The sequence below is a fragment of the Balaenoptera physalus genome, assembly GCF_965194825.1.
Source record: "Balaenoptera physalus genome assembly, chromosome: 2".
NCBI lineage: Eukaryota > Metazoa > Chordata > Mammalia > Artiodactyla > Balaenopteridae > Balaenoptera > Balaenoptera physalus.
The window spans coordinates 67,257,756-67,280,968 of NC_138883.1; the positions used below are offsets into that span (position 1 = coordinate 67,257,756).

The following is a 23,213-nucleotide window of genomic DNA, read 5'->3' on the forward strand; positions in this document are numbered from 1 at the left end:
TTCCTAGGAGGACACCACGAAAATTTGGCTCTAGCCGATGTAAAAGAAAAAAATTTTAAACCCACGCCGATCAGTCCTGGACATTTAGAGGACTTTTTGCCTTTTAAAATTTGAGCAAAGGAGCTTTTAAAAAACCATGGCAGACGTGGATCCAGATACATTGCTGGAATGGCTACAGATGGGACAGGGAGATGAAAGGGACATGCAACTAATAGCCCTTGAACAGCTATGCATGCTGCTTTTGATGTCTGACAACGTGGATCGTTGTTTTGAAACGTAAGTACATCCCTTCATCATCTTCCTTTGGGGTTGCTGTAGGGACATCTACATAACATGTTTTCAACCATTTACTGATTTCAGTTTGTGTAGAATTTTGTTTAGTGAGTTTTAAAACTATCTTTTAAAAAGTTCTTGCAGTTTTCCATTTACACTTCTCTGAGAAATAAAAATTGGTAGGTGAACTAACTCCAGTAATGATAATTGTGATGACACAAATGCATGTTTATTGAATGAATAGGAATTAGTAGGGAATACTAATTTTAACCCATAGCTTGATTGATTCAATTTCAAAACATGTTATGAGCTGGGAGAATACAAATACTTCTTTAAAGGCGGCTATTTCTGTATCAAGTAATTGGCTTGAAATTGACATGAAAATGCAGATGATAATGAACATATGTTCCCAACTGCCCTTTGTTCATTGGTATTAAGTCTTAGGACACTGTACCTTTTTTTGGGGTTGGGGGGCGGTGGGGCAGTGCCACATGGCTTGCGGGATCTTAGTTCCCCCACCAGGGACTGAACCCAGGCTACTGCAGTGAAAGTGCTGAGTCCTAACCACTGGACCTTCAGGGAATTCCCTGTACTTTGTTAAGCAAATCATTGCTTTGTAAATTTCAGTTTGGAGAGGGTATAAATTGGATGTTAACCATGTAGCATACTTTTCGGAATAATAGAAACAGACTTTGATGTTTGGAGAGTTTAAGCTGTTTTATTCAGAGGTTGTGTAGAATTTGTGCAAAAATGTAAAGGAATCAGTACTAGACTGGCCATTAATGCCATGTTTTTCCTCTTCTGTGATACTTGCCCAGTTAGATTAACTGTTCTTCTGAATGCTGAACACGTTTGGTTTTCATTGTTTATTTTACATTTATATTTACAATTTTGAATTCCGGTGATAAGTAAATGAAAACTCAGATGCTTCTATATTTGTTCTAATGCCGTTTTGAAGTAATTAGTAGAAAATGTTTGAGATGTTGACATAAAATTTGGTATAATTATCTTAATTTCTTTGAGGTGAGAATAAAAGCTGAATTACTAAATTGACAAAGCATTTTTAATCGTCTTCATTTTTGAATGATTAATGAAGATGAATTAATAAATGAATAGTTAATAATTCTTAGTTGTAAATCCCATTGAGACAGTACTATTATGATAAAAATCCTTATGAACAAAGTTCCCAAATCACAGTCTGTTAGTGACTCCTTTATTTCAAGTAGTTATTGTTATTGGCAAACTTTGAGAACATAATAATTTTGCTGCTCTGTTAACACTTAAACAGGTCAGATTCATAGAAAAGTGAAATAGGTTTTTGAACATTCATAGATTTCATTAGAGGGTTTTCATTGACCTGAGAATTACTTTTGGTATTTTAAAAAGTAAGTCATACCTAACCAGTCAAATCAACTATCATGTCTTCCATTAAGTAGTAACATATAGTAGAGATGTTTGTAATGGCATTTTTTAGAAGTGTTATTATATTGAAACAATTTTAAAGGAAATTTTAATTTATTTAAAAAATTTTTTACTTTATAAATTTATTTATTTATTTTATTTTTGGCTGCGTTGGGTCTTTGTTGCTGTGCATGGGCTTTCTCTGGTTGCGGCGAGTGGGGGCTACTCTTCGTTGCGTGGAGGTACCATGGATGATTCAGGTTACAATGGATGATGATGCCGTTCAGTGAGAGAGAACACTGGAAGAGGACCATGTTTTTGTTTTTGGTTTTTGGTTTTTTTTGGCCATGCCTCATGGCTTGTGGGATCTTAGTTCCCCAACCAGGGATTGAACCTGGGCCCCTGAAGTGAAAGCGCCAAGTCCTAACCACTGGACTGCCAAGGAAATCCCATGTTTTGAGGGGCTGAGATCATGAGTGTGGATGTGGCTAGATTCTCATATCTGCTTTGCATTTATTGTGTTGCATTATGTCGTTTTGACTGAAATAATATGAAAAAAACGCCATTCCCCCATAGATGTAGCTGGAAAAGGGAGGAATGTTGTAATGATTTTTTGTGTATAATTATGGATATTCTTCTTTGATATCATACCTAAACTGGGGAGGGAGGAGTGATAGTTTCTTTTTTTTTTTTAAGATTTTAATTAATTATTTATTTTTAAATTTTTGGCTGTGTTAGGTCTTCGTTTCTGTGGGAGGGCTTTCTCTAGTTGCGGCGAGCGGGGGCCACTCTTCATCGCAGTGCACGGGCCTCTCACTGTCGCGGCCTCTCTTGTTGCGGAGCACAGGCTCCAGACGCGCAGGCTCAGTAATTGTGGCTCACGGGCCCAGCCGCTCCACGGCATGTGGGATCTTCCCAGATCAGGGCTCGAACCCGTGTCCCCTGCATTGGCAGGCAGACTCTCAACCACTGCGCCACCAGGGAAGCCCTTTTTTTTTTTTTTAATTAATTTTTATTGGAGTATAGTTGCTTTACAATGTTGTGTTAGTTTCTGCTGTACAGCAGAGTGAGTCAGCTATACGTCCCCTCCTTTTTGGATTTCCTTCCCATTTGGGTCACCACAGAGCATTGAGTAGAGTTCCCTGTGCTATACAGTAGTTTCTCATTAGTTATCTATTTTATGCATAGTAGTGTATAGGCAAGTGATAGTTTCTGAAGGGTTAGTTATAATGCGGGTTCTGAAATCATATCAGTGAACTTGTCATACTCTTGTACATTAAAATCTGTTGGTCTCTCTGGTACTTTGAGTGGGTTTCTTTTTTTTTTTAATATTTATTTATTTATTCTTTTGGCTGTGCCGGGTCTTAGTTGTGGCATGCAGGATCTTTAGTTGCGGCATGTGAGATCTAGTTCCCTGACCAGGGATCGAACCCAGGCCCCCTGCATTGGGAGCACGGAGCCTTAGCCACTGGACTACCAGGGAAGTTCCTGAGTGGGTTTTTTTAAACCCATGTTTAAGTTTGAAAGATCATGCACTGGTCATGTGAAAAGTATTGGTCTACTGAGTTATACAGATATTCCTAATGTTGCCATATGTCATTCTACAGTATCACAAACTCACATTTGTTATTATGACTACTAATCTCATCAGAAAGGTCTTTAAATATTGGGACGCTCTGTCAAGCTCCTGGTGGCAGGTACAAGTTGTGATTTTTGCTTGAAAGCTTGAATGTTATCATTGGCAACAAATACTGTCAGTTGTTTTTCCTTGAAGTGAAAAGCTTACTTGGTTAATTTTTGAGAAAATGTTTGCCAGATATCCAAGTCTGAATAACCACAATTTGCCTGAAGTTCTTTCAAGTAAAAATGATGTTGCATGAAAAAAAGTGGCTAGTTCAGCTCTCCAACAGTCGTACAAGTACTCTTACTATGCAGGAGTGCTTTATGCTTACTTTCCATTTCCTTAAGTAGGATATTAAAAAGATATGTATTCAAGGGTTGAGGTTCAGTAAAATAAATAATTTTTCCCTGCATGCTAGAGCTTGGCAGTGAAGAATACCATACCATTACTAGTGGTACAGTTTAGTGCCGCTGCCTTGATTCATGCTAAAGCACCAGCAGTTTTATCCACCAGTGCTTGTGCATCATTAGTGCACGTCAACACAGGGAAGAGAGTGATTAAAGAAGAGAAAGAACATTTATGTTGAATACTGGTGAGAGGTCAAGTAGGGTGAAGACTAAAAGGTGTCCTTTGGATTTAGCAACATTCTCAAGATCATTGATCTTTTTTTTTTTTAATAAATTTATTTGTTTTATTTATTTATTTTTGGCTGCGTTGGGTCTTCATTGCTGTGCGCAGGCTTTCTCTATTTGTGGTGAGCAGGGGCCACTCTTCATTGCAGTGTGCGGGCTTCTCATTGCAGTGGCTTCTCTTGTTGCGGAGCACAGGCTTTAGAGTGCAGATTCAGTAGTTGTGGTGTACGGGCTTAGTTGCTCTGCGGCTTGTGGGATCTTCCCGGACCAGGGCTTGAACCCGTGTCCCCTGCATCGGCAGGTGGATTCTTAACCACTGTGCCTCCAGGAAAGTCCCAAGATCATTGATCTTAATGAGAGCTGAGTGGAGTGGCTTGAGGGCCAGATTTGAATGAGTTGAGGAAAGGAATGGAGACAGTGAGTGTGGAAAAATTTTTGAGAAGTTGTATTTGAATGGGAGTGTGGGGCTTTTTCTTTTAGAGGTCAAAGAGTTAGGAGAGAGAATGGATAATTCATAGTATAAGGATTCTGAGAAACTGGGAGTAATGTGCATAATGTGAATCACCTGGGGATCTTGTTAACATTGCAAATTCTGATTCAGTTGGTATGGTGTGGTGCCTGATATTCTGCATTCCTAGTATGCTCTCAGATAATGCTGAAGTTGTTGGTTGGAAAATCCCACCTTGAGTATCAAAGCTCTGGTCCACTGGTGGAGAGATAGATTTAAGGTAGTGTGTTCCTTGTTGTAACACAGGAAAGAGGGAGATGTTTTAGGTTTGATGGTAAAAAGTTGAAGGAATTTCTGTCTGATGACGTCTGTTTTCTCCCTGAAGTCGGAGATTGAAAAGAATAGTAATATCTAGGATTGGTATGGGGAGATGATTATGTTCATGCAGTGCTAGTGGCTTCATAGCATATATCCCCACCTATAAGCTAACTATATGCAAAGTTACAGTCTTAAAATATTTTTATGGTCTTTTTTTCCCCAGCTTTATTGATGTATAATTGACTATAGTCTAAAAATACTGATTTGACTGTATTATTCCTCTTTACAAAATCTTTTGTGTTCTTCACCTAGTGAATAAAATTTAAATGCCTTCAAAGACCTCTGCTGCATCTCAACGCATACATACTACTATTACTTTTGTTTTTCCATTGCTAAGTATAGTGCTGGTGTACAGTAGCTAATATCCAGATATTGAACCGATTGAAGAAATTCTTTATATTGTGCCTGTTTTCCATAGTCCTTAAAATGCTTATAGAAAGTACTTTTGGAGTCAAACTGGTTGAGTCTGCTGGAGGAAGAGCATCGTGTTCTTCTCTATAGGAGAAACAGTGATCGCATCAATACGTATTGATGTTTTCTCTACCCACTTCCATTAATGTACCTGCCTTTTCCGTATTTTTTTCTACCCAGTGTCAGAGTAATAGGGAAGTGAAATTACTTTTTTTTATCGGTTCTGCAGCCGAGCCTTCCCTGCACAGAGAATGTTCATTGTATCAAACACACATAATCCTGAAAAGTTAGATAAGTGAATTTCTGTAAACAGAGCAGCTGTATATGTGCTTTTCAGTGGACAGCAGAGAGAAGTGCTGGAAGATGAGAAGCATGCTCTGTCAGGGTTCTTAACCTTGTGCTCTAGGGGGCTCATAGATAATGAGCTTCAGTGAGCTTTCATTTTGTTTTCAAAGTGTCTGTCACCTTAAAAATGTAAAAAACAAAACACTCTTCTAGTTTACAGCAATATATATGTATACTTTGCATAGTACTTATTGACCGTGTCATTAGATCTTTGAATGCCTCAGAGCCCAGCACTGTCATTCTCATCTTTGTATCCTACCCCCAACACTTAGCACAGTGTTTGGCACCAAAAGGCATTCAGTAAGGGACTTCCCTGGCGGTCCAGTAGTTAAGACTCCACGCTTCCACTGCAGGGGACATGGTAGGTTCGATCCCTGGTTGGAGAACTAAGATCCCACATGCCGCAGAGTGCGGCCAAAAAAACCCCAAAACAAACAAACAAAACAAAAGGCATTCAATAAATATTTGTTGAACGAATTGTAGTCAGTTTTGTGTGTGTATTTTAATTGGAGAAAAACAAGTCTACATATTGGAATTTGACTTACTCCTTTTTCTTTGAGAGGGAAGGCTGTAATTTTTAACTGTATGCCAAGAGTTATTGTAAGTTAAGCAATACAGAGTCAAGGCTGGGGGCAGGGGCAAGAATGAATAAAAAATAAAATGGATCAAAAGATGTTATTTATTATCTTCAAGAAACAAAATTTATTAATTTTTACAGTTAAAATTTTTAGTTTTTTTTTTTTTAGTAAATGAAGTGCTCAATTTAGGGACTATATTCAGTAAAATATCACCACTATAGATAACTTCTTTTGTCTAAAAAAAGTTAAATTTCTTTATATTGTAAATCTTCTGAAATCTTGGTCCAAGACATATAGTCTGGAAAAAGCATATGGTAGTAATAGTATAGAAACGATTACAGTTCCTAAGGGAAATTCTTTCTCTTTGTAACCTCATGAAACTTTTTTTGCTCTTGTTTTAAGTTACTTATCTCTGCTTCCATTAGGGAAAGATTCTTTCATCATTGCAGGTAGCATTTTGGAAACTATTGCTTAAATTGGAGTCATCTGAACATTCTACTTAATCTCATTTGTGTGGTTAACTGATCTGACAGTAGTTCCGTAGAGATTGAGTGATCTTAAAGTTTCCTAATTAGGACACCTTTGGGTCTATAAATTGGTATTATAGTATAGTACTGGATTTAATATGTAAAAATAATTTCTACCTATGATGTAAGAGGTAAATATTTAGCAAGTTTAAAAGTTTTAATAACCCTTTAATTGTGATGCATCTATTTGTGCCATAGGTGTGTTCTTTTAGCACTATTCAGGGAGGACTGTGATTATTGTATGTGTGCTATTTAATTTTGTCTTAAATTTATTTAAATTACATATGGATTTTGGCAAACGCATACAGTTGTGTAACTACCGCCACAACTGAAATTCAGAACAGTTCCATCATTCCCCAAAATTCTTTAGAGTTCTCCCTTTGAAGTTAAACCCTCCCCCAACCCCAGTGCCTGGCAACCAGTGGTCTTTTCTGTGTTGCTATAGTTTTGACTTTTCCAGAATGTCATATAAATGGAATCATATATACAGTGTGTAGCCTTTTGAGTTTTCTTGTAGTATATTACATTTGAGAGTCATCTATGTGTGTATAACAGTGCTGTCCCTTTAATTGCTAAGTAGTATTTTATTTTATGGATGTACCGCAGATGGTTTATCCATTCACCTCTTGAAAGACACTTGGGTTTTTCTAGTTTTGATGATTATAACCAAAGTTGCTATAAACATTAGCATACAGATTTCTGTGTAAATTTGAGTTTTTATTTCTTCTACAGTTCTTACAGATAAATCTGACAAGATGTAGAAACTGATGAACTGATTTCAAAATTCATTTGAAAATGCAAAGGACCTAGCTAGCCAAAACATAAAATATAAGGTTGGAGGACTAATACTACTGTATTTCAGTTCTTATTATGCAGCTGCAGTAGTCTAAACAGTGTAGTATTGGTATAAAGGTAAATGGATCAATGAAATAGAATAGAGTTCAGAAATAGACTCACACATACCTAGACAACTTATTTCAACAAAGGTGCAAAGACAGTTCAGTGGAAAAAGCATATTTTTTTATGCTGCTGGAACAACTGGGTATCTATATGGAAAAAAGAAAAAAATTAACCTTTACCTATACCCCACACCATATACAAAAATAAGTTCAAAAGGAATCACAGACATGAACATAAAACCTAAAACTATAAAACCTCTAGAAGAAAACATAAGAGAAATCCTTTGTGACCCTAGGTTAAGCAAATATTCTTTTTTTTGGTTTTTTAATTATTTATTTATTTATTTTTGGCTGTGTTGGGTCTTCGTTTCTGTGCAAGGGCTTTCTCCAGTTGCGGCGAGTGGGGGCCACTCTTCATCGCGGTGCATGGGCCTCTCACTGTCGCGGCCTCTCTCGTTGCGAAGCACAGGCTCCAGACGCGCAGGCTCAGTAGTTGTGGCTCACGGGCCCAGTTGCTCCACGGCATGTGGGACCTTCCCAGACCAGGGCTCGAACCCGTGTCCCCTGCATTGGCAGGTAGACTCTCAACCGCTGCACCACCAGGGAAGCCCTAAGCAAATATTCTTAAATAAACACCAAAAGCACAATCCAGAAGAGAATAAATTGATATGTTTGAAGGTTTTTTTAAAAATTAATTAATTAATTTATTTTAAAAATGTATTTATTTTTGGCTGCATTGGGTCTTCATTGCCACGTGCGGGCTTCCTCTAGTTGCAGTGAGTGGGGGCCACTGTTTGTGGTGGTACACGGGCTTCTCATTGCGATGGCTTCTCCTGTTGCAGAGCATGGGCTCTAGGCGTGTGGGCTTCAGTAGTTGTGGCATGTGGGCTCAGTAGTTGTGGCTCTCAGGCTGTAGAGCGCAGGCTCAGTAGTTGTGGCACACGGGCTTAGTTGCTCCGCAGCATGTGGGATCTTCCAGGACCAGGGATCGAACCTGTGTCCCCTGCATTGACAGGTGGATTCTTAACCACTGTGCTACCAGGGAAGTCCGTGTTTGAAGGTTTTTACTAAATTCAATTTCTGTAATAGAGGACTGCTCAGGTTACTTAATTTTTCTTGAGTGAATTGTAGTATGTCTTTCAAGGAATTGGTCTATTTAATATAAATGAAAATTTATGGGCATAGTGTTGTTTGTAGTATGCTTTTTTATCCTTTGAATGTTTATATGGTCTGCAGTGATAATTCTCTTTTTCTTTTTTTTTTTTTCACACACACACACACACACACACACACTGTATTTTATTTTTACAAGAGGTAAATAAACTGACAACAAGCATTGTAAATGGATGACCACAACAAAAGCAACAGTGATTGCAATTACCAAACACGAAACACACTCATACTATGTCATAATATTGACATTCAGTCCAGTAATCCTCCACTGTAACAGCTCCTTTACTTTGCAGTGAAAATTGATTTGTATATTTTTTGCCTCTGAGTCCTTGTGGGATTTTTTTTTTTTTTTATTCAAACAGAAAGTCACAAAAATTATAATCATCCTCATCAGTTCACTCAGACCCATGTAATTAATTTTTTTTTTCATCTTGATCTTTTGTTAGCACTTTTATGAATTCATCAGTTTTCCATTAGAGTTCTGAAAATGCTTATTCATTCAGTTCAGCAGTATAGTCAGTTACCAGAAACCTGTACTTGTCAGAATCTTTTCCATGAATTCCTTGAAGATGAAACCCTTTTATAGGAACATTTTTGGAAACGCATCAGAGTACACCCAGAACTGTCTGTAAATGATAATTCTCTTTTTCATCCTGATATTGGTAATTTTAATATTTTGGTCAATCTGGCTAGAGATTTATCAATTTTATTTTTTCGAAGAATCGGCTTTTGGTTACATTCCTTTTTTCTATTTTTCTGTTTTAATTTTCATTGATTTCTGCTCTTTATTATTTCCTTCTGGGTTGATTTGGGGTTTAATTTGCTCTTTTTTTCTAGTTTCTTAGGTAAAAGCTGAGATTTGAGACCCTTTCTAATATAAGAATTTAATACTATAAATTTTTCTTTTATGTTTTCATTGATGTTGTATATTCATTTTCACTTGGTTCAAAATATTTTAAAATTTTCTTTGAAACTTTCTTTTTTACCCTTGGGTTATATAGAAGTATGTTGCTTAATTTTCAAATATTTGGGGATTTCCCACATATTTTTGTGTTATTATTGTGGTCAGAGGACACACAATATTATTTCAGTTATTTTAGATTTATTAAGGTTTGCTTTATGGCCCACAGTATGGTCTACTTTTGGTAAATGGTCCATATGCACTTGAGAAGAATATATATTCTTCTGTGGTTGGGTAGAATGTTCTACAAGTGTCAAATTAGGTCAAGTTGATTGACAGTGTTGTTCAGTCTATATCCTTGTTGATTTTCCGTCTGTTTTATAGGTTACTGAGAGAGGCGTGTTGAAGTCTCCAAGTATAGTTATAGATTTATCTATTTAGCTTCAGTTCTCTCCATTTTTGCTTCATGTATTTTGAAGCCCTGTTAGATGTCTTTAAGATTGTTAAGTTTTCTTGATAAAGCGACCCTTCTATCATTATGTAATGTCCCTATTTATCTCTGGTAGTTTTCCTTGTTCTGAAGTGTACTTTGACATAAATATAGCTACCCCAGCTTTTCTTTTTTTTTTATTTAATTGTTTTATTTATTTTTGGTTGTGTTGGGTCTTCGTTGCTGCACACGGGCTTTCTCTAGTTGTGGCGAGCGGGGGCTACTCTTCGTTGCAGTGCACAGGCCTCTCATCATGGTGGCTTCTCTTGTGGCAGAGCATGGGCTCCAGGCACATAGGCTTCAGTAGTTATGGTGCACAGGCTCAGTAGTTGTGGCTCGCGGGCTCTAGAGCGCAGGCTCAGTAGTTGTGATGCACGGGCTTAGTTGCTCCGTGGCATGTGGGATCCTCCCGGACCAGGGCTCGAACCCATGTCCCCTGCATTGGCAGGCGGGTTCCTAACCACTGCTCCACCAGGGAGGCCCCAGCTTTTCTTTTGATAGAGTTTCTTTGCTATATCTTTTTCCACTTTTTTGTTTTAACCAGTCTGTAGCGTGAGTTTCTTGTAGACAGTATACAGTTGGCTTGTGTTTTTTAATCCAGCCTGACAATCTTTGTTTCTAATTGGTGAATTTAGACCACTTACATTTAATGTAGTTTTTGGTATGTTTACATACGTGTCTAACATTTTATTTGGCTTTTTCGTTGTTCTTTTTGTGTGTCTTTGTTTTTTCTTTCCTGCCTTTTGAATTACTTGAATATTTTTGTAGCATTCTATTTTAATTTACCTACAGTTTTTTTGACTCTGTCTCTGTATTTTTTAGTGGTTGCTCTAGGGATTGCAGTTAACTCAGAGTTAACGTTTAACCATTGAAAGTGAAATGATGAAGCCTTACAACTGTGTAGATTCCTTTATCCCTGTGTTATAGTTGTCATATGTATTGTCTACATATGTTGAAAATCTCAAGATACAATGTTGTAATTTTTGCTTTCAGCAGTTTAATAGGGGAAGAATAATCTATTATATTTACCCAGATATTTATCATTTCTGTTGTTCTTCCTTCATTCCTGAAGTTCCATGTATCTCTCTGGTGTCATTTCCTTTCATCTTAAAGAACTTTCTTTAGCATTTCTTTTAGGAGAAGTCTTTTGGTGGTGAGTTCTCTTAGTTTTCCTTCATCTGAGAATGTCTTTATTTTACTTTCATGCTGTGAAGATATTTTTGCTGGATATAGAATTGTGTGGTTCCAGTTCTTTTCAGCATTTTAAATATGTTCCACTATCTTCTGGCTTTTATGGTCTCTGATGAGAAATCTGCATTCATTCTAATCTTTGTTTCTTTGTGTTTTTCTTCTTTCTGCTTTCAAGAACTTTTTTTCTCTACCTTTGATTTTTTGCAGTTTGATTATGATTTGTCTGTACATGGTTGTCTTTGAATTTGTCTTATTTCAGGTTTAATGAGCTTCTTGAATCTGTATGTCTTTCACCAAATACGGAAAGTTTCTTCAAATCTATATTCTGTACCAATTTTTTTCTCATTCTGGGACTGCAGTGGCACAAATGTTACTTTTTGATATGCTCCCTCAGATCCCTAAGACTCTGTTCCCCTTTTTCCCCCCAGTTTTTTTCCCTGTGTTATTCAGACTGGATAATTTTTGTCGATCTGTTTTCAGATTCACAGACTCTTTATCTGTCATCTTCATTCTGCTCTTGAGCCCATCCAGTGAAGTATTCTTTTCCCCACAAACTGTTTTTTCATTTCTAAACTTTTCATTTGATTCCTTTCATACTTTGTATTTTTCTGTTGAAGACTTCTGTTTCCAATCATTTCAAGAATGTTCACATTCAGGAATGTTCATGGAGTATAGTTATAATAGCTGATTTAGAGTCCTCTCTGATAATTTTAACAGCTAGGTTGTCTCAGGCTTATATGTGTTGACTGTCTTCTTTCTTGAATTGGATAGATCATATTGTATTGATTTTTTGTGTGTTTCAGGTTGTTTTGGATTTTATCCTAGACATTTGGAATATTATATTGTTAGACTCTGGGTTTTATAAAAATCCTCTGGAGAATGTTAATTTTGTTGTTTTCTTTTGCATGCAGTCAACCTGGTTAAATTTAGATTGCAAGCTCTGTCTTGCTCTCTGTGGGTGGTGGTTCCAGTGTCAGTGGTTTCAAAGCCTTTGTTATGGTGTTTGGGTCTACTTTGTGCATGTGTCACTCAGAGTTTAGTCTGGGACTTGGGTGGTGGATTATGTCAGTGCAGTTGTCAAAGTGTTTGCTATTGTTTTTTTTTTTTTTTTTGCTATTGTTTTTTATCTTTGTCTTCCATATATACGATTCAGAGGTGAGCTCAGAACTTGTGTCAGGGATGATTTTTCTAGCTCCTTCTTCTCTGAGATTTCCCCCACATCTTTCAGCTACCAGGAACCCTTTTTACTAGTGTTCTAGCTAGAAAACTGGGGATCTCTTGAAGTTTTAATCACATTTCCCCCACTCCCCACCCAACCTTCAACCCCCTTGTACTGTCATATACTTTCTGGGACTGGAACTGCCCTCAGTGTGAAAGTAGTAAGAGAAAAGACAGAAAAAAAAATAGCATGATTCCTTTCATGCTCTTTTGGCTATAGGGGCTCCTTTTCTTAGTTCCCAGTTCTCCCAGGGCCTTAGATGCTTGTGCTACCTCTACTGCACTGTGCATGTATCACTCAGAGTTTTGTTTGGGGCTTTCACCTGGGTCTGGCCTTGAGGCCAGACTGGGAGGAAGATACCCCCAGGAATTTCTCTTCATACCCTCTGGCTCACAGAGGCCCCTTTTCTTGGTCCTCTCAGAGTTCTTTTGTACCCCCCTGCTACATGGTTTCGGGAGTTGGCCTGTCCAGGGATCAAAGCTGGAAAAGAAAGGAGGAAAGGAAAAAAGCCCTTGAAACTCACTTCCATCATGGGTCATTACGTTTTGACTTCCTTCCCCAATCCATCTGCTGTTGTCTAGCTTACTTCAGTTAACAGATTTTAAGTTTATTTTTGGGAGTTATGAAATAGGTTTGTTTCAGAAATTTAGAAAAGTCAGAAATCTAGAGAATGAAAATTATAATTGCACCATCTAGAAATAAGCCATTTTAACTTTTTGCTCTAGTTTCTTTGCATAGTTTTATATGATAAACACCATAATGGATATATTTTTCCCTTTTTCTTTCTTTAATTAATTAATTAATTTATTTATTTATTTTCGGCTGTGTTGGGTCTTCGTTGCTGTGTGTGGGCTTTCTCTAGTTGTGGCAAGCAGGACTACTCTTCGCTGTGGTGCACGGGCTTCTCATTGCAGTGGCTTCTCTTGTTGCAGAGCACGGGCTCTAGGCGTGTGGGCTTCAGTAGTTGTGGCATGCGGGCTTAGTAGTTGTGGCACATGGGCTTAGTTGCTCCGCGGCATGTGGAATCTTCCTGGACGAGGGCTCAAACCTGTGTCCCCAGCATTGGCAGGCGATTCTTAACTACTGCACCACCAGGGAAGTCCCCCTTTTCTTTATGTATTTGTATCATTAGTTCTTAGTAAACAGCTTTAAAAAACCTGCATAATCTGCCATACGGATGTGTCATATGCTTAATTATACCCTTGTTATTAGATATATAGGTTATGCAACAATGAGCATCTTTGTACATACATTTTTGCCTGATGGTATGTTTTTTTGAACTGCTGACTTCAAAATTACATGTAAGAGGAAACCAAAGTTTCCTTATCTGTTTGAATTAATATTTAATTGTTTTTAGAAGTCTGACAAAATATGTTCATATATAATTACCTTCTTTTTTTTTTTTTTTTTTTGTGGAGCAGTTTTGTTTTTTTTTTTTTGGTTTTTTTTTTTTGTTTTATTTATTTATTTTGGCTGCGTTGGGTCTTCGTTGCTGCGCACGGGCTTTCTCTAGTTGCGGCGAGTGGGGGCTACTCTTCATTGCGCTGCATGGGCTTCTCATTGTGGTGGCTTCTCTTGTTGCGGAGCACAGGCTCTAGGCGCGCGGGCTTCAGTAGTTGTGGCACGCGGGCTCAGTAGTTGTGGCTCACGGGCTCTAGAGCGCAGGCTCAGTAGTTGTGGCGCACAGGCTTAGTTGCTCTGTGGCATGTGGGATCTTCCCAGACCAGGGCTCGAACCCGTGTCCCCTGCATTGGCAGGCGGATTCTTAATCACTGAGCCACCAGGGAAGTGCCTATAATTACCTTCTCATGAGTAATTTCAAAGTGGAACTGCTATTGGTAGTGGACCTTGTGGTTTTTGATTGTTTTGAACTTTACAGTTGATTGCAGGAGAATCTAATTGAAGATAATGTTACAAGTTTTTATTCCCTGGAGGAATGAATGAGTAGGTTAGTGAATTTTGATTTTTTTAAATAAATTTATGTATGTATGTATGTATTTATTTTTGGCTGCGTTGGGTCTTCATTGCTGCACGTGGGCTTTCTTTAGTTGCGTCGAGCGGGGGCTGCTCTTCGTTTTGGTGTGCGGGCTTCTTATGGCGGTGACTTCTCTTGTTGCGGAGCACGGGCTCTAGGTGCGCGGGCTTCAGTGGTTGTGGCTCATGGGCTCTAGAGTGCAGGCTCAGTAGTTGTGGCGCACGGGCTTAGTTGCTCTGCGGCATGTGGGATCTTCCCGGACCAGGGCTCAAACCCATGTCCCCTGCAATGGCAGGAGGGTTCTTAACCACTGCACCACCAGGGAAGCCCCTGATTTTTATCTTTTAAGAGAAATCAGAATGGAAATTTTATAAATTTATTTATTTTATTTATTTTTGGCTGCGTTGGGTCTTTGTTGCTGCATGCGAGCTTTCTCTAGTTGCGGCGAATGGGGGCTACTCTTCGTTGTAGTGCACAGGCTTCTCATTGCAGTGGCTTCTCTTGTTGTGGAGCACGGGCTCTAGGCGCACGGGCTTCGGTAGTTGTGGCTTGCAGGCTCTGAGCGCAGGCTCAGTAGTTGTGGTGCACGGGCTTATCTGCTCTGCAGCGTGTGGGATCTTCCTGGACCAGGGCTCAAACATGTGTCCCCTGCATTGGCAGGCAGACTCTCAACCACTCGTACACCAGGGAAGTCCCCCGGAATGGAAATTTTAAAATAATGTTAATATATACCCAGTTTGGTAGTTTAATTTATTTGTTTATTTTGTATCTGCCTTAAGTACATGTTCATATAGAAATAAAGTCTTTATTGGAAATACAGAAATAAAATGTGAGTGTTGCAATTTGGGGGGGGCTTATTTATGACTTTTCCTGTTCTAATTAGAGATTTTGTATATCCTGAAGTATTTGTCTGTGTATATGTATATGTATACATCTTTAGATTATTTTTGTTTTCTTGGTGGAGGTTTGAATATTCTGTGTTTCATTTTTAAAGTTTATTAAATTCTGTCACAGCCAGCCAAATTTTATGAAATAAAGTTTTTTTTAATATTTATCAATTTAGCACAAATGTAAAGGTAATATCATTTTTAGTGGCCTAGGAGTGGGGTAATAGGTACTCTAAAATGCTTCTGATGGGAGTATACAGTGGTATAGCCTCTTTAGAAGTCAGTTTGATAATATCTGTCAAACCAAAAAATGTACTCACAGAAATACTTCTGAAGGGACTTCCCTGGTGGCGCAGTGGTTAAGAATTCACCTGCCAATGCAGGGGACATGGGTTCAAGCCCTGGTCCTGGAAGATCCCTCATGCTGCAGAGCAACTAAGCCTGTGCGCCACAACTACTGAGCTTGTGCTCTAGAGCCCGCGAGCCACAACTATTGAGCCCACGTGCCACAACTACTGAAGCCCGCGCGCCTAGAGCCCATGCTCCGCAACAAAGAGAAGCCACCACAATGGGAAGCCTGTGCACCGCAACAAAGAGTAGCCCCCGCTCGCTGCAACTAGAGAAAGCCCGCACACAGCAATGAAGACCCAATGCAGCCAAAAAAATAAAATTAAATTAAAATAAATAAATAAATAAATTAAAGAAATACTCAGAATCTTTCCTTCATAAATACTGGTACAGGTGTGCAAAGATATACTTCCAATATTGTTCACTGCAGGACTGCTTCAAGTAGTAAAAAACCTGGAAACCATCTAAATGGTTAACAGTGTATGGCTATTCATTATATTGACTATTATGTAGACATTAGAAAGATTGAACTAGACCTAGTCATAGTGGTGTGGGAAGGTGGTCACAACATATTGATTAAAGAAATGAGCAAGTTATAGGATGGTATTTGTAGTGTGATCCTACTTGTAAATAACAAAAGCTTGATGACCAGGCACTGGAATCATCTGATGACTTGTTCTCTCACATGCACTTGAATACTGGCTTTTACTTGCATTTATTAGAACATCTGCTGGCCTTGCAGTGTGGCTACAAGGGCTTCCTTACAGCATGGTGGTTGTGTTCTAAGAGCAAGAGTCCGAAGAGAATCCAGTAGAATTGACTTAGTGTTCGAAGTCACAAAGTGATAACTTTCACTGTAATCATAAACCTGCCTGGGAACATAGACCCTCTCAGTAGAAAGAGTATCAAAGTCACCTTGTAAAAAAGAATTTATGGATATGTGGGATGGGAAATAATGTGGATATCTTTGGAAAATACAATCTGCCACAGTATATAATTCTTCAAGCCTCCATCCTTTGCATATACTATTCTCCTTACTTAGAAGACAGGAGCTTGTCTGCTTGGTAAACTTCTACCCTATGGTTTATGGAGCATCTTTTATGTGCTAAACACTATATTTTATATACTTTATACCAAGTTCTTGCAGTAACTCTTCAAGGCAGAGAATACCTTGATTTAACTCAAAGTTTTTCCTTTTTTTGTGAGGTCTTTCTTTCCCCAAATCCCCTGAGCTGAGCTTTCCCTCTCAGACCTTTTTTTTTTAAATTGAAGTATAGTTGATGTGCAATATTACATAATTTATCAGTGTACAACATAGGGATTCACAATTTTAAAGGTTATACTCAATTTATAGTTACTGTAAAATATTGGCTATGTTCCCTGTGCTGTACAATATAGCCTTGTAGCTTATTTATGTTACACATCGTAGTTTGTACCTCTTAATCCCCTATCCCCCCTATCTTGCCCCTTCCCCCTTCCTTCTCCCAACTGGTAACTACTAATTTGTTCTCTATATCTGTGAGTCTCTTTCTTTTTTGTTAGATTTACTAGTTTGTTTTATTTTTTAGATCCCACGTATAAGTGGTATAATACAGTATTTGTGTTTCTCTGGCTTATTTCACTTAGCGTAATACCCTGCAAGTCCATCCATGTTATTGCAAATGGCAAAATTTCATTCTTTTTTTATGGTGAGTAGTATTCCATTGTGTGTGTTTGTGTGTGTGTGTGTGTGTATTACATGTTCTTTATCCTTTTTTCTGTTGATGGACACTCCAGTTGCTTCCATATCTTGGCAGTTGTAAATAATGCTGCTGTGAACATTGGGGCACATGTATCTTTTCAAATTACTTTTTTTGTTTTTGTTTTGCATATATACCCAGGTGTGGAAATTGCTGGGTTACATGGTAGTTCTATTTTTAGATTTTTGAGAAACCTTTATACTGTTTTCCACAGTGACTGCACCAATTTACATTCCTACCAACAATGTTCAAGTGTCCCCTTTTCTCCACATCCTCACCAACATTTGTTATTTGTGTTCTTTTTGATGATAGCCATTCTGACAGGTGTGAGGTGATATCTCATTGTGGTTGATTAGCATTTCTCTGGTGATTAATGATGTTGAGCATCTTGTCATGTGCTTGTTGACCATCTACATGTCCTCTTTGGAAAAATGTCTGTTCATGTCTTCTGCCCATATTTTTAATCAGGTTGGGTTTTTTTGTTTTTTTTTAATTTTTTATTTAATTATTTTTGGCTGCGTTGGGTCTTCATTGCTGCCCGTGGGCTTTCTCTAGTTGCGGCGAGCGGGGGCTTCTCTTGCTGTGGAGCACGTGCTCTAGGCGTGCAGTCTTCAGTAGTTGCAGCATGCAGGCTTCATTAGTTGTGGCACTCGGGCTTAGTTGCTCCGAGGCATGTGGGATCTTCCCCGACCAGGGTCGAATCCATGTCCCGTGCATTAGCAGGCGGATTCTTAACCACTGTGCCACCAGGGAAGTCCCAATCAGGTTGGTTTTTATTTGGATGTTGAGTTGTATGAGCTGTTTATATATTTTGGATATTAAACTCCCCCCGCCCCAAACTGTTAATGAAACTGCTTCTTTCAGGTTTTTATTACAGCACTTGTTATATTTATTTTTACTTACTTAAATTATATTTCTCTCTATTAAACTGAATTTTTTGAAACTGGGATTATTTTCATGTATTCATTTATCAAATATTTGAGTGTCCACTAGATAACAAGTACTGGACTTGGTTGTAGGAGAACAGAGATAGATAAGGTACAGACCTTGCTATCAGGTAGCTCATGTTTTCATGGATGAGACAGATAAATGGGAAAATATAGTTTGACAGATGCTTCTGATAGATGGGTTTCACTGAATGTTCTGAAACCACCCAAGAGGAACATAACTGAGAATGCGTGGTGAGGTTTGTCTAAGGCAGGCTTCCTAGAGGAGGTACTCTCTGACCTGAGTGTTCCTAACATTTTTTAAATGTAATTTTAAAGGTTTCCTTGAAAAAGGAATACAAGTGAAACAGAGAAGAAGGGGATAAATGTTTCTTGCAGAGGGGACCTGTTCAAGGCCACAAGGATCTGGAAAGTCTAGTGAGAGATTCTAGTTGGAATTCAATTAAGATATTAAACAGATTTAGGAGGTAGAACTATCAAGATTAGGTGTTGATTTTTGTATTTTAGAAACAGGAGTTTGGAAGAATTTTATGATTTTTACTTGAGTGACTGGTTGGATGGCAGGTTAGAGAATAAATAGTATGGTTTTTGGTAGGGAAACTTTGTTTAGTTTTGGCAGGTTGTGTTTGATGGTTCCTGAAACATCTCTAGGTATGACAGGTGAGTAAAGGAGGCAGTTGGGTCTGTAATTCTGGGCTTCAAGAGAGCAGTTTAGACTAGAGTCTAGATTTGGTGTTTTGCTTTCTATGAGAAATGAGAGATAAAAGTGGATTCACTTTTTTGTGTTGTGGGAAGGTGTGGGGCAGGGGAAGGAGACCTGATGGGGGTTGGGCTAGGATGAAGGCATGTGTGTGGAGGGGTGGAGACATAGTAGTGAGGGGTTGTGCATGGGGGTGGAGAGGCAGATCAGTTGGGGAGCTGATGGAATTCTTTTTTGTTTGGTTTCTCTTTCCATAAGCAAAAAAGTTCTTATTTTTTCTTGGTATCATTCATTCAACAAATAAAACTTGAGTATCTTCCCATATGCAGAGAACCCTGTTGGGTTACATCTCTGTTCCTGAGGAGCTTACAGATTTTTAGGAGAGAGTTACAGTGGACAACAAAAAATGAAATATAAATATAAATTGTCAAAGTAAATTAAGACAAAAAACAGGAGTCCTGTTTTGAGTAGTTAGGAAAGGTAAGCCTGAAGCTGAGGAGGTAACATTTAGGCTGACAGAAGGATGGCAAAGAACCGGCCATGGGAAGAGTCGGAAAAGCATTTTAGGCAGAGGGGTCAGCACACACATTAGCATCTTTATGTGTCTTTATCTTTCTATCAGTCTGTAGAAAACCATGAATTCATACCAATACCCCCAGTTCCAGTCTAACACCACAGGGTTCATTCTAGTTTTCTCTTTTCTATGTTTCCAACTCCAGTCCAGTAAGATATCTGGCTCCCATTATCCTCAGTATATTTATTGATTTGATCACTTCCCTTGTCTGCATCAGTTGCCCATCACTGAGGCGTTCCCCTGCATAGATGCCCTCTTTATGTTGCTCATGCTCTTACACCTTAGTCCAGACTGATCTCCTTCTCCCTCTAGAAATACTTTCCTCAACACTAGTGCTAAACCTGTCTCTTATGTGGATGTCTAAGTGGCTATTTCAGTAGTTCAGACAAGAGCTTGAAGTTAGCTTAGATTACGTTTGTAAAAGAAGATGTGGAGAGAAGTGGACAGATTAATGATATATTTTAGAGGGAAAATTGGTGGGATTTAACTAATGGATTGGATGTGTAATGTGAGGAAAATGTGGGGGGAAACTGAGGATGATTCTCAGATTTCTGGGTTTCTGGATGGTTGTGATATTTACAAAGGCAGTGGTTTGGAGGTGGAGGCACATTTGTTTTGAATATGCTCATTTTACGATGCCTGTGATAATTCTAAATGGAGATAGTGATAGTGATTTAGTTGGTCTGGGGTAGAGATAACATTTTGGGAGTTTTCATGGTATGTGGATGAGATTTATAGCTATGGTGTATGAACAAAGGGAATAGATGAGATGAGCTAGAGAAGAGAAGGGAGTTTAGGACTGAGGCTAGAATGGAAAACTAAGGGAGTAACTAAGCCGAGAGAAAATTGAAGAAAAGGTGTGAGATACTCGTTGCAGACACTGGAAGAAATGTAGCAGAATTATTGGGCATTGTGTTTATTTAATATTGGTGATCACAGATTTATAATGAGTTTTCTTGATTATGTAAATTAGTTTTTTAGTTAATCTCTGTTGACATGGATACAGACCTGGGAAAGTTGTGGCTGTGGTTGTAGCCCAGGACGAAGGGCAAGGAACACGAGGGTCTTGTTCCTAGAAGATAGGCAAGTGCTTCCTGAATAGCCATGAAGCTCAAGTTGGATTTAAAGGCCCAGTTGAAGTATCTATCAACACAGGGTTTCTTTGGAAATGATTCTAGGAAATTGTTACTAACCAACAAGTGAAAAGACAGTTTTAAGGTCTTATAAATGTTTATATCACAGTGACTGTCTTAAAGCAGGTTATCCAGCAGAGTATGTTAAGCAACAACACTTGTTAGTAATTTGTTTTAGTTGCAATATGAACTTTCAAGTAATATAACTATAGTTCTTTCAATTATTCTGTACTTTTCAGAATTCATTAATTACTATTGACATGTTTTTCTCTACTTTTTTTGCTCAATTTATAGTTAATTTGTATTGTTGAGATGTTTGTAAATTGCTTTGGTTCTAAATTGAAAAATTAGTGAATATGCCTAAAATACCTTCTCATGGTTTAAAAAGTAACTCAAGAGCTAGAAAAACAAACATTTTTTCCTGTCTAATAGCCAGAAGTTACAACAGATGTTTTGTACCATACCTTTAAAAAGTTCACAAAGCAGGTTTTCATTATACCTGACATAAAATAAGCTCTTTTAAAATATGTATGCAGGATATTTTTATTTTTCTCTTAGAAATAAAATTGATCACAGCTAACAGCTGAGAACCTATGTTTAGAACTTTCTGTGTGTTTTTTTTTTTTTAATTGGCCCCTGAACCATACTTGTTCAGGAGATTCGTCACATTTTAGGGAACACAGCAGGGATCATAGTTATTCCCCAAATAAGCAGATACCACATTTCCCCATGAATTATAGATAGTTATACTGAACATTTCTCTTAAATTTTGTGTTTTGATGTCCAGTTTTTGTACTGTATAAGATAGATGGATATTTTCTTATTTTTAATATAAATCATATGGTAGATCCATTCTTGTCATTTGATGTGAGAGGACTGTCAACTTAAAAATTTTATTCTTTTTTCAAAAGCTACTGTTTTCTAAGGCAAAAAACATTATTTTTAAGAGTGTGTTGTTCCTCAGTACTATTAACACTTTTACAATCTTGTCTCTTTGGTTTACTACCTATGCCAATGTAGAGAGCAGCAAAAATGCTTTAAGATTCTGATATGCTAGTCAGTCTTCTGATCTTACCTGAGAACTATCAGACTATCTCCATAACCTAATCTTAAAGCATTTCCTCCTCAGAAAAATTATTAGTGACTATGTGACCTAGGTTGCCAGTGATGCTGGCTAATAAAAACCACCTGTGTTTAATCAGTGACTGGTCAGTCACTGAATGCAAGAGGTCTTCTAAAATCTTTGATAATATTCCTACTGCTGGACCCCTTAAGTGAACATCATTCAAGCAGATAATAAAGGTTAGAGTTACTTTGACGTTCATACATTACAGATATTTTTTAAAAGCTACTAAAGATATGTGCACACTAAAAATTGGAGGAAAAATAATTCCACCGAAACGTTGAGAGTCCAGCAATCCCTTCTGTATCCCTCCACATAGCCTCTGTATCTGTACCATTTAATATAAGGAACTTGAACATCCACAGATTTTGCTATCCACAGGGGGCCCTGAAATCTTTCCTCCTTGAACACCGAGGGATGACTATAGTGCCTTTTGTGTTATCTGTAGCTCATTTAAAGTTTAGTCTGTGCAGATAAGTTAAAGTATTTGATGGCATGTAACTGAGATCTCTACTAAATTAAATTATGGTCTTTTATAATTTAAGTGTTGATAAAATATTGATTAAAAAATGCAAAATGTTCTTTTGATAAAACTGTCATGCAGGTTTATATAGCAGGTATTAGCTATTCATAGGAGGGGAGGGGAGCTAACGTTAATTAGTTTAATATGGTGCCAAGGTACTGAGCTAAGTGTTTAATGTATATAATTTCATTTAATCTTCATAACATCCATATGAAGTAGATATTGTTTAGATACTATCTTTGCTTTACAAATCAGGACCAGAAATGCTGCATAGCTGTTGTTCTATGTATTACTCTGGTCTGTTAAACCCCAAATCAGCATTTGTTCCCATACAACATGAATTGAACAATGTCCCTGGCATTCAGGAACTCTTAATGTAAATAAGGAAATAAAATGATACATTAAACAGTGTGGGAACAGTTTTTATGAGGCTTTAGGAACATGAAAGTACCACCTGACTATTTGGGGAGGTTAGGGAAGGTTTCACAGAGTTGATGTTTGAGCTGAGTATTGAATAGGAATTTTTTTTGAACATGGTTTCATGTTAACTCTGCTACTTTAAACTGTTTACAACTTTATATTTTCAGCAATGATGAAATTAGCCTGTGAGTATTATTATGGAAGCAAAAGCAATATGAGAAATGTTACCTAATATATATGCAGAAGCAGTATTGAGCATGATGTATTATGATATCGTTTTTATTATCTGTTACTTTGATGACTTTTTGATGTTAAGAATTTAGTAATCCTAGGTGAAATATGATTTCTTTCACTACA

The 23,213-nt window shown here is 37.8% G+C and overlaps 1 protein-coding gene and 1 long non-coding RNA gene across 10 annotated transcripts in view; one reads left to right on the plus strand and one right to left on the minus strand.

Moving 5' to 3' along the window:
• Positions 1-23,213, plus strand: part of HECTD1 (HECT domain E3 ubiquitin protein ligase 1) — an 89,976-nt gene that overhangs the window by 1,430 nt on the left and 65,333 nt on the right. For all 9 annotated transcript variants that reach the window (XM_082451967.1, XM_082451971.1, XM_082451968.1 and 6 more), the window contains exon 2: positions 8-276. In XM_082451967.1, the coding sequence (XP_082308093.1) occupies positions 137-276 (140 nt within the window). In that variant the 5' untranslated portion in view covers positions 8-136. The remainder of the gene's footprint in view (positions 1-7; positions 277-23,213) is intronic.
• Positions 4,893-23,205, minus strand: LOC309656160. The gene is made up of 2 exons (XR_014261190.1): positions 14,290-23,205; positions 4,893-13,876 (listed from the first exon to the last, which is right to left on the minus strand). It is a non-coding gene; the product is annotated as an uncharacterized lncRNA (long non-coding RNA).